This window comes from Metopolophium dirhodum, chromosome 6 (assembly GCF_019925205.1).
Source record: "Metopolophium dirhodum isolate CAU chromosome 6, ASM1992520v1, whole genome shotgun sequence".
Classification (NCBI taxonomy): domain Eukaryota; kingdom Metazoa; phylum Arthropoda; class Insecta; order Hemiptera; family Aphididae; genus Metopolophium; species Metopolophium dirhodum.
In genome coordinates this window covers 21,569,019-21,582,006 of record NC_083565.1, presented here as the reverse complement: position 1 = coordinate 21,582,006, position 12,988 = coordinate 21,569,019, and the positions used below count along the sequence as shown (strand labels likewise).

General features: G+C 34.7%; 1 protein-coding gene across 1 annotated transcript; it reads right to left on the bottom strand.

Moving 5' to 3' along the window:
- Positions 1-7,376: 7,376 nt before the first annotated feature.
- Positions 7,377-9,787, bottom strand: LOC132946156 (uncharacterized). Its single transcript, XM_061016005.1, has 2 exons — positions 9,011-9,787; positions 7,377-8,833 (listed from the first exon to the last, which is right to left on the bottom strand). Exons 1-2 carry the CDS (start codon positions 9,785-9,787, stop codon positions 7,661-7,663), a joined length of 1,950 nt encoding a protein of 649 aa, XP_060871988.1. The 3' UTR covers positions 7,377-7,660.
- Between the last annotated feature and the right edge of the window lie 3,201 nt (positions 9,788-12,988).

Genomic DNA, 12,988 nt, shown 5'->3' with positions numbered 1-12,988 from the left:
TATCTACAATTTTTTTTTTTTTTTTTGGTCAGAGTCAAAATCATTATACATAGTATAAATGTAATACGAGGGTGCCATTTTTGTTCAAGTCATGTAAAGAAGTGCTGGCAGTAAAGAAGTTTATACAATGTATTTGTTTTAATATCTATTGTCTTTCAACACGTAGTTTTCGGAGCAGATACTTCAACTTTGAGGGTGGTTTCTGGTTGTACAATTAATATAGTTGGTACATTTAGGGGGGGGTGAAGTACCGTTAAATTAATTCATTTATTTATTTTGTTCAAACAAAATGGAGACTAGACAGTAAAGCAAAGATTCACCAAAGTCGGAATTCAACAATGTATTACCTAGATTGTTATGGTATATTCTATCAAATACCATAGACAAATAATTAGTGTAGCTCACGGAAACTTGAAAATGTTGGCAAAAAAAAATATATAATGATGAAGGACGTGAATAAAAAATGACATGCTTATAGTTTATCAACGAGAATGAATACCACGATGATTGTCAGATAAAAGGTAATTAAAGAGGACTAAAGATTCGAATAGCTGGGTAATATAAGACAGATTAGCAATGTGGTGGACGTTTTCAACTTTTTAAGGGTTTCCGGATTTAAGTAGAAAAGTTGAAGAACTAATTTAAAAAAAAAAGGAGGGAATGAATCCATCATCAACAAACAAATAATCACCCGGAACACCATCAGAGCCAAAAAATGTGATGCCACGCAAGGAAAATCGTTATTGGGGAATGGTTGGATAAGGACTATTTCGTAGAGTCAGTAAAGAAGTTAGAGAGCTAATTTTCAAAAGGGAGTTAATGAATCCAGCATCAGCAATATTTCTAAACGGTGGACGATCGAATAACAAGGCCTCCGGAATAGGGTTTGTTCTTACGAACAAATTTCCAGAAGGTGCGATTAGACGTTCAAAATGTGTCTATAATATTTATGGGCTTACGGTATATGTATCCGTTTCGATAAGATCCATTCAAAATTTTAAATAAACGATATTCAATTATATTTCCACTTTCAAATTAAAGTAGGTTTGGGTAAAATGGAAGTAGGATACATAATACTGTTGGTAAACGAGATGAAAAAAAAAAGATGACAATAATCGACAGTTTAATTGCTGAAGAGGTAACAGTTGATAGAGAAAGGATTTGAAAAGACTAAAACCAAAATATATGTTATCATATTGATTCATTATACTATCTATTTAATTATAAAAACCATTAATCACACGTATTTCCTGAATATAATGATATTATACTTATGATTGAGGCAGACTCTTGTTCAGACCGTGAGCAGAGTTAAATAGTGAGCACAATATACCATTTTTTTTTTTTAGTGTCAGAAATTCGTCAACTGAGAAAATTCTTAAATTGTTTTGTAGGTCAAACTTTTCTTTTCGTATCTAAGGTTTTAAAATTAAATAAAAGTTTCTCAATAAGTTTTTATACTTATAATAAAAAAAAAGTTTACTGGAATCTCATTAATTTATTATGAGCTTTTAAATTTCAAATTTTTACGACATTGAATATTCATCCATAAAATAATACCATTTCTCCTCAAACGGTTTTTGATATTTCGTTTTACCTAATTCAATTACGAGTAACCGTAGATTTTGGTTTGAAAATTCCACAAGCCCAACAACTGCGAAAGACTGTTTCACTTCCCACGCGAGTACTTAAGAAACACAATTATTTTTTTAAAGTAAAACTTCTTTTTTTCACCGATCTTGGAAAAAATTGATCATGTTACCGGTAACTTTTGATAACGCCGTAGAGTTTATGTATTTTACAAGTGCTTTAATGTTTTTTCCTATATTAATGTATTCGTTTAACTTGTTCAAATTGTTATGCAACTGTTATTATCGTTTCTGTAATTATGTATGATTGGTATAATAATAAATTAGTAGCTCAATAGTCAGTAGTTTTATTAATAAAAAAAAAGTGACAACGAGTAATATCTGAAATTGAGGTTATAGAAATGTCTCGTAAGTACTAAAGCGTGTTTCTTTAAATATACTCTAATAAAGGCACATTTCAACTTAAAAGTTTCAAGTGTCCATGAATAATGTTTTCAAATTAAACAAAACTAAAATTGTTATTCTTTACGAATCTTAGCTAAAATTATTGTTTATCAAAATATAGTATTTTAATATTTTTTTTTTAGATTTTTTGGTTACAGCATGAAATATTTATAAAAAGCTTTGCTTTAATTGTTCAATTTTAAGCAATAAAAATTGAACATTTAATTCATTTTTAACTACAAAATAATTTTAAAATGTTCGTGATATTAATGAATTTTGTCAAAGTTTGAAATGTAAATGCTTAAAGAAAAAATATCGTTCTAATGTATCTTGAATATTTTTGAACTGTATTATAACAACTTATGAGGAATCTTGTATTAAAATATTGTCAAGCTTTTTGATCCAGCAATATTTAAATAAAAAAAAAAAACTAAATCCGCTCAAAAGAGAATCTAAAAATGAATTGTCCTATATAGTTCAAAATTATTTTTTTGACGGTACCGTTGTGGTAACTTCTACCGCCACCGAAGTCGCCTTCGTTGTTAGTTGTGTGTTCATCAAAGTTAGTATAGGTGTGCGTGCCACATATGTCTTTGTTAGCCTAACTGTAAATTTTAATTTGTTACTCATATCTTGTAATGTTCCTTACACGGTTGATTGGTCGAGTTCTAAAGAAGACATATTTATCTAAAAGCTCATACCTATCAGATTATACTCCAAATACACATCTATTATATTTAGGGTTTTAAAATTTCATGAAATTTATTTTCTTGAAATATTTCATGAAAAATTCATGAAATATTTCATTTTAATGAAAAATAAAAACAAAATGTTTATTATACCTAAACGTTTATAGTCGTCAACTTCTAAGTGAATATTTTTAAAAGTTGGTTTATTGTATGAAACAAAGAAAATATGTAACATATTTAAATATAATTTATAAGTTGTTTAAAAAATCTATAATAGTTATAACAAACTATATGATTTAAGTAATACATTTATTATTTACTTTATAATTACTGAAAATACACTATTATTTCATTCATTGTTGGAATTGACTTCAACTTTATTTCGAACCATTATCTTTTGGATCAATAATATACAAAAATATTTTAAAACTCATATAAAAAATGTTTTTATTCTTAAAATAATGCCAGGAATATTTTTCAGCACTATATAATATAGAATATACAAATATGAAATAATAAATCAACAAAAATAATATGTTTTTCTTTAATTCTAAGTGTGTAATCAGTGTATTGTTTTTAATCATCTATAACCGAACACGTTTAAAAGAAGAAAAAATATTTTTCATAATGTCATTGAATATTTCAAGAACAGTGAAATTTTCAATTTTGAAATATTTCAAATTTAGAACCCTAATTATATTTAAAGTGTAGCCATACAACTTTGCATTACATAATGTTTATTTGCAGAAACAACAGTAATAAGAAAAAAATGTCAAATACTACATTCGATCCGTGGTGGTCTTTTTAGATGTGAAAAAGGCCTTTGATCAAGTGTGCAACAAAGGCGTCCTTCACAAAATTCACAAAATGGACATTAATTCCGACTTGACGAAAATAATTGATTCTTTCTTCGATAAGAGAACTTACAGTGTTCGGCAAGAGAACATCCTATATCTAGTATCTAATCTTTAAGGGGATCGGATATTATTACCGATGTAAAAATAATAATGGAGGCCAAAAAGCGAGACATTAGTATGTGGTCGGATATTATTTCTGAAATTGTTGTTTGTTTTACTATTTAAAAAAAAGTTTTTCGTTCAGTTAATAAAGGTCGGGATATTTAAAATTAAAAACTGTTTTTTTTAAACATTTGTAATAGTTTAGATTTTATAAAAGAAAAAACCCTTGGTCGATCACTTATAGACAATAATCAAGTAAATAAGATCTTTTTTCAGAATTAAAATCCGATCGTTTAAAGCCTTACAGTTTTGTCTGGCTGATAAGCATTATTAATACTTTTGACAAAAAAAAAATACAATTAATAATCAATAGTATTAATCATTATTAGAACCTACGAGCCCACACTGCAACTACAACAACACACTCGTGTTAAAGTGGTAACGACAACTTGTAGGAAATCGGAAGTGGTTTTCACGGCGTCGTGACGAAATAAAGACGTACGAACGGAAAGACGACGATGAAAATATAAGAAAAACCTTGTGGTGAAGACCTTTGCACATCCAATGGCCGTTCTCGACTACTAATTGTCGCGCAACGATCAGCTGTTACGCGAGTTTAGGCTTAAAGTGGCATCACCGGTTTAAAATGTAAATTGCATGAACAAAATCTATTTCTGTACATAATTATTGTCAACGTTTCAAACAGTTAAAATAATTTCTAAAATATCTGAAATCTCTTAGCCACCCTCCTCCTCCCCCCCCCCCCCCTAACCACTTATACTCTATGCTCAACATTAAATCTGAAGTGATCTTAAAACAACTATTTAATTTAGTGTCGCGCTTGTCATAGTCACGGACCGAAAGATAATTTAAAAAAAAAATATAACAATTTATATTACAAACGTTTGGGACTGAGTTTGACTCAAATTTGTGTCCTTGTGCATAGGTACAAAATGGTGTGGAGGGACAAATTAATCTGCGCCTGTATAAAAGTTAACTTTCGATATTTTAATTTAAAAACTCAATAGTTCAAATTCAAAAATTAAAATATCACAATTATATTGTAGAGCTAAATACTAGACATTGAAAATGACATATCGGAAATCGACCCGTATACAAACCTAGAAAAACTTCTTCCTTCAAATTCGCATATTGGTTAAGTGTGCATACTATATAATGTCACTCAGTAAACTATAATATTATAGGAAATAGGATACTTACTAAGTTTCAGTGTTTCACTTTTGTAATTTTATTATTCTGTAAAATGCCGCGTTAATCACGTGCACGTGCACGAGCACTCAGCTATTTATTTTACACACAATCGCTCGCACTAATGATCACAAACTACTACACTCACATAAAAAGTTGCCTATATCGAACTCCTTAAAAACGGTCGGTATGAACCCCTTAAATGTCCAAACGGACAATTGCATTAATCAAAATGAACCAATATTTTGTCGATCATACCGATGGACCTGATAACGCGACGAGACTACTGAAAACTGATTTGAATTAATTAATACGAGGTGTCTACTTGAGATGGATCAATTATTTTAAAAACTCATATGCATTGATGTTATATTATACATTCCTTCAAACTCTAATGTTGTGTGCCAACTTGATGTCAAAGAAATTAAAATTATATTACACGGCCAAAACCAATAGTTTCTTTCTTTCGTGAAAATGTGTTATGTAACCTATAACTTCAGTATAGTTGTAGCCTTATCCACCATTCCCAACGTAAAACGGTTTTCTCTTCTCTAATTTCATCATTACGGAAAAACTATCAATAGTAGTACCTACCACTTATAAGTTAGTAATTACATTAGATAAGTATTCCTATATAAATATATTTATGACTTAAATTTGGTTTCATTCAAATTTACTTTTGTATAATATCAAATCTCTTAAAAGGTGATAAAAATTGTGACGTAATAAGATATTTTAAAACGTTTGAACGAAATATCTGACAGGACAGCAAAAATACTGTTTTCATAGAATTTATTATAATCCAATATCATAAAAAATACTTCGTACTAATATCATCTGTAGTGATATTAGCACGTCATTATGACGATTGTTGATTACTATTTATCAACAATAATAATACGCCTACCCGTAATATAATGATTATAACAATAAAATTAACAATAACTGAAGATAATTATATACATGCGTGATGCGTCATATTGTACTCGTGTATAATACGAAAAGTATTATTTGTTGTCTTATAAGAAACATATATGTCACGGTACGTACATTGTAATATATTTTTTTTACAGTCCACTTTGCAGCTGTGACAAAACATTACACGCTCGCCTGTAAAAGGCCATGGCATCTCCTGCCTCATCGTCGCAATGATACGGTAAGAGATGCCATGACAGATTTATGCTTCGATCTACTTGGTACGAAATGTTTGAATGAAAGGAATGGACAAATGGCATTCAAATGGCATTTGAATTACCACCACCACATTAAATCGAATGTGAATTGAGATAATCTATTCATGTTTTGCATTGAAAGGCACCTAATTAAAATATTTTGTTCGTCGTACTATTTCACCGCTGCATATTGTACATTTTATTCGTATGACGTAGACTTCCAAAACTATAATAATACACAATATAATATTATAACTGTAAAGTACTTTTTTTTTGTTCAGCTTAAAAATTGAGCACAAGCTTTTTCATGAGTTGTTGTTATTTTTATATTTTTTATATATATTTTAAGGTTATGTTTGAACGAAATTAGATATTTAAATTTTAAACGAAAAATAATGATTTTAGTTGTTTCGTTGTAATTTAAAAAGTATTATTACTATAATATTTTATACGCACGAGATGGCATTTCCAAATGCAATGTTTTCGGTGAAAACTAATTCAATACATAGTGTATTACTAAAAAAAGTATTTATTAATAGTAAAATGAATGACTTAAATAGCAATAATATCAGTAGGTACTTAGTAATATAGGCTGACTGACCGTCTTAATAACTCTGAATCGTTTTTCGTATGCTATGATTTATCATTAAATTCAAATTTAACACATACCGGCCGGTGCATTGCATTGACTCGCTCTTCAATGCTGAAGTATACTCTACTTGCAGCAGAGCTGTTACCTACTTCGCCCTTTTTTTTATTGCAATATGATAATCAATAATCTTCTCAGAGTACGAAAGTATACATTTTTTTTTATTCGTTCGAGTATTGAGGTTTAGGTTTACTAAAATTAAATTATTGAAACATCCGCTATTCAAATATGAAAGTACAATATTTTGTACTATAACAATAACAAAAAAAAAATAAAATAAAAAATAAATCCTCAATAAACGCCATTATTTAAAATAAAACAATAACAAAATTGTTATATTTTTAAACAGGAAATTACTACTTTATAAAAAAAATATCTCGTGTCCCTATTTTTCTGATTGCGTAACAGGTATTATAATAGTATACGTGAACACAAAATATAAATATAATTTTAAACCATAACAATTTATTAACAACGATAAAAAGTACGTTTATCAAATAGCTAATATTATGATTTTTTTTTTTAAAAAAGTTCTTAACAATAATAGGAATCGGCTGTGAATAAAATATTACAAGATCGTAAGTATTACAGTTTGACACAATAATAATAATATGGTGCACGATACTGTACAATTATAATTTAATATGTTATAGGGGATTATTAATATACCACGACGGGTACCAAAATTCGTCTTGATATTTTTCGTACGAAAAAGATTTCAATGCGTATGACCGAATTTGCGCGTAAGTTTGTAAAATAAATTGCCTCTTAAATTTGGTCCACCAGCTGATATTTTAGTAATACATCGATGGGCTGTACCCATATACTACGAGAATGCACGTAATGTCCTAGTCGGGATCAGGGGATTTGTCATTTTCCAAGTACTGGGATTAGGCACAGGTTACTGAGACGCGACACACGACGATCCGTCCAATTAATATTATAACTGTCATCTGACGGTGTGGCCGCTACAACGTAGTCGTCGTCGCCCCAGAGCGGAGTTTCGGTGCAGCCGGAAGCCTTTGGCCGGCTGACTTCGCAGCGGAAAAGTTTGCATCGAAGCGTCGAAACTCAACGGTCGGGCGGCATTCACGTCGTTCAGCGGCGCTCCGAGAGGCTGCAGCTTGGCGTTGGCGCCCATCCTGTCCGCAGTGCCCGCGAAGTGATCGACGAAGTTCGTCTCCAGCATCCACACGATTTGCCGGATCTGTTTTTGCGGGGCCGACTTCTCGACGGCCGCAGGATCGCTGTCCGCGTCCCCGGCGCAGCCGTTCCCGACGGCCGCCGGTGCGACCGAAACCGCGACGGGGACGCGACACGTCCGGCCGAGCCGGACCAACCGGAATTCGCGTTCGTCTATGTACAGATACGATCCGGTCAGCTTTTTCTTACTGCTGAACACCTTCCACGACCATATGTCGTTGGTGTTCTCCAACCGGAAGTACACGGTGGTCCCCCCGTCCCCGAAATTTTCGCCGACGACGTCCGTCCGCCGGCGGTCCGTGCCCAGTAAGACCATCCGGCACGGCTTCCGGCCGAGGACGGCCAGCGTACCGATGATCGGGGACAGCGACGCTAGAGTCGTGTCGTGGGTCTCGGGACCGTCGTCGTATGACGGCGGATCGGAAGTGGACGGTTCCAACCGGAGTTTGTACACTTCGCGGCAGCCGTGGTAAGTGATCAACAGCCTGACTTGACCCTGTTTGATGGACATTGGGACCAAGTAGAGTATGTCTCGGATCGGAGGGGTCGGCCATCGGGAATGCCGATGGAGTTTCGGGTCGTTGACGTCCGGTCGGCCGCCATCGTCACCGTCCCTAGTGTCGCCTGTACCGTTGTTTTCGGCGTCGTGCAACGCATCGTTTTCTTCTTCCAGTGGCAATATGATCTCGGCGAACCGGTCGTTGCTGTGCGTGTACACCAACACCCGGTTGGTGCCGGCGTCGCCGATTACCACCAGTGGCCAGTCTAAGGTGCACCTGACTTCTCCGCCAGCGGTCTCGCTGCCTGCTGAAGCACTGTCGTTATCGCTTTCTTCGGAGTCCAGGTACACGGACACTATGTACTGGAAACAGCTCACCCCGGGCCGCCAAACGCGCGACAGACTTACAACGTCGATGACCTGAAACACGAAACGTTATAGTTTCGACTTTTAAAGTTTGACGCGTTAGCTAGCGTTGATATTTATTTATTTTACACTTTCGAGTGGTTTGAACCTCTTGAGTTACATTTTGTACAGGCCTGATACCACTATCAGATACTATATTATTATAATATTATACCTATACTATAATAGTACCTGGTTCGTATACACGTCGATAGCTACGAATTTTGGTTTCAGCAGCTGATCGTCCGTATCCGACGCCTCGGATCCATCACAACTGGACGGCATGATGCCGTTACACGCGTCTTCGCCTGCCTGTCCGGAGTCGAGGACCCAGAGGATTCGTCCTCGATCGTCCAGGAATGCGTCCACGGCGTTGATGATGCGCCGGTGGCCACCGGGGTTTCCTGCGTCGCGGCCGTCGGCGGGGACTTCCTCGCCGCGTTCATCCGGTTCGGTGGTGTTCTGGTCCTGTTCATTCGACACCGGGGGTTCCAATACCGGCGGTTCCAATACCGGCGGTTCCAATACCGGCGGTTCCGTTCCCGGTGGTTTCGCTCCCGGTGGCGAGACCTCGTCCACGAACGTCCGCCAATCCGGAAACGGCTGTACGGCCGGGTACAGGTTGTTGAGTCCGTGCTTGAGGTCCACCAGGCCCAGGGAGAACTGCGCCAGGGTGCCGTCACTGCAACACCTCCGGCCGCCGTCCCCGGTGGGCATGACCAGCACGGCCGCCGTGCCGCCGCGGATCATCTGCATCCGGCTGATGGTGTTCGGCGTCGCGGTGTTGTTGTTGCAGCTGTTTCTGCCGGTCCACGGTGGCGGGGGCCATCGGCCTACCATGTTTCCCGTGTTGATCAGCCACTTGATGGGCGGCGTCCGAGCCGGGACGGCGGCGCCGGTTCGACCGATCCACAAATGCGCGACCACGACGGCCGTCACGCACATCACCGCACTGACGGGCCGCAGCATCGCCGACGTCGTCTTGGTCGTCACGTCTCGTCGGATTGATGCCGCCGACCCACCGCCGCATCGGCTTGTCCGTGCGCGGTCCAATACTACGGACGCGAAAATGACGTGTGTGTTGTTCGAAAGGAGCAAAGCGGAGAGAGTGAGTGAGAGGCGGAAAAAAACATAGATAAGTTCCACGCGCTTATAATTATTATAATATTTTGCATATTTTATTAGATTGTATATTTTGGTACCTAAAATTGTTGTCAGGATTATCGCGAGAGCGCAAATAGTCAGTAGCCAAGGTAACGAAACCCTCAACTCGCGTCGACTGCGCGTCTTATCTATGTATATAATATATTATATAACAGACAAAAAGTGTTTGTACCTCTATACCTATCTATGTCTTTTATGCATTCCTTAACCGTTCATCTGATTGCGATGAAATTTGGTACAGAGATAGATTATAATACCTGAAGGGAGAAGATAAACTACGTTTTGTCGCGAAAAAAGGTAAATAAGAGGTCCAACCCGGGAAGGTTCTCGCCAGGGATTTTGAGATTAATAATTATTTTTGTTTATAAATGGTTGCTATTGGTTTTAATAATAATAATTATTATTATTATTAATGCTACAAGTCTGTGTATTTTGGTACAGAATGTAATATGTATCGTGTACGGACCACGGTTTTGGAGGACAAATTTTTTGCGTTTTTTTGATACCTAATTTAAGTTAAATTATACATTTACTTCCTCCAGAAGCGTATTTACGGAGGGTATTTACTCGCCCCCGTGGCTCCTTAAATACATATGTATCATTATATAATTATTGTAGCCCCCACACACGACTTTGTTAAAATTCTAAAATTCTTATCAGCCACCCCTAAAAATAATGCTAAATACGCCGAACGAACCACGCGGGGTCTGCGATCTATCGCAAGTAGATTGCCCACTACCTGATAATACATTGTTCGCATAATCACAAGCGAATCTCACGGACAACGCCGGCCAGGATGGCTATAAATTAAAATATAATACAATAAACAGTTAAAAAGACATTGCTGAACCCAAAAGGAGTTGAACAATCACAAAAACCTATAAATAGCTAAGCATTGCCGTGCCAGCTATAGTTGAATATAAAGGACTATTACCTATACCTTTGGTCTGTACGCTCGTTAATTATATGTCAGAGGTTTTGTACTTTTTTTTGCGTGCCATTTTATCGTATTTTGTGTACACTTATTGCGGACAGTTGCGTACCACTAATGGTGTAACCAGAAATTATTCAAAACGATAAAGCAGTAAAATATTACAATTCAATACTAATGGAATACTGTTATTTATTTATGGAAATATGTGTATGACCTGTTATTCGTTATTTTTTGTAACAGTGATAAATAATGCAATTTATTTCCGTTAGTATCACGTAGTCGCCTTTTGCTCACCATCAGCAAACAATAGTTTAAAAAACTCCGCTCTGTATACAACATCGTAAATCTAGTTCCTAAGCCTGGACAAAATACCTAACCATAATATATTCAAACATGTAAATTTTAAATTTAAAAAAAATCTAAGAATGTTATACAAGCCAACAGCGCAATAACGAGGATCTCGTTTTAGTGTTTGACTATATGCGTACATTGTAAGTCGTCACAAAACAAAAAGCAGAAGTTCCGTCCAGCACAATTTATTGTCCTTAACGCAAGGCTGGGCAAGTTAATGATTTTTTTTAACTCAGTTAAGTTAAAAATTAATACACGCTTTTTGGTAACTTTTTATTAAGTTAAAAATAGTTAATTTGTTTATACAACGCTAGCGTACTTAATTTTTTTCCAACCCAAAACTAAATTATAGGATATAGTGTTAATACTTCATACAGTATTTCCATATAAATTAGATTCGAATGATATACATTTTTAACTTTAAACAATTTACGATACATATTTTTGACATGAAAACGAAATAAACTGAAATAGTGATATATTATCAAATTAAAAACAAAATAAATTAACTTAACTTACTTCTTAAAATGAAAAATTAACTCGTTAATTTCACGTTAATTAAGAAAGAAATTTAGTAAGTTAACAGTTAAGTTAACGAAAAGCCAAAAGTAACTAGTTAAGTTAAAAAGTTAAAATTAAATTAACTTTTTAACTTAACTTTAACTTTTTAGCTCGTTAATGCCCAGCCTTGCCTTAACGAATAGGACAATAAACCTGATGCAGTGTCAATAGTGGTATCGCACGAAACAGCTGACAAACATAAGTTTCAAGTTACGGAGAGTTACTGAATCTAAAGGTTAGGCGAGGACATTTTTTCTCAGACCTGGGACATTTTATCACCGAACTATTTTTTCGCAGCAATCGACGGTTAATCGATCGGATTGCTCAGATCTAAAATAAAATATGTAAACCGTTGTGAAAAACCATCAAATATATTATTGTAGGTGATAGGGTAAATCTATAAAGCTGTGCATCATTTTTATATTATATTATATTATTATCGAATAAAAACTATTTATTGTGAAGAATACTATTATTGTTGATGCATAAAAATATTATGTCCATTCATAATATCATTCAGGTTTGCCAAATAAAATACTTTCAGACAGTCATTGAATTTAGTTCGTCGAAAATTATATTATGTAATTGTATTTAAATTATGTATATGTTTGTATAGTTTGATTTAATCCAATATTAATGTTAAATTATGGGCGAGTTAAAATATTTGTACAAAATGTATTCATAAATAATATTATTGAAACTTCCATAATTTGACGAGGGATAATACATTTAAACTTTTTAAAATGTCAAATGATTAAACCTCCGACTTAATAAATCAATTGACGTTTAGCGTATATGTTCAATTCCGACAAATTATTGCGTAATTCAAACGGATTGCAAACTTCATTTTGTTAGTCTTAAAGGATTCCATTTTATTTTTAGCCAAATACAAAAATATCTCTCTTCAACATTGGTTTTTTTTTTTTTTTTTTAATATGATAAGTCGTGGGGATTTTTGTACATTTTATCGGTTGCAAGTATAATACTTAGGGAAATTATTTGTTTTCTACTTTTTTTTTGAAAACAATTGAATTTAGACTTATTATTTTTACTGACGAATTATATTAAAGAAGCTCGTGTCCATGTGGTTACGGTTTTTAGGTATTGATATTATGACACCAATACGTTAATGATTTGGTGAATTTTTGAATTTGAAGACG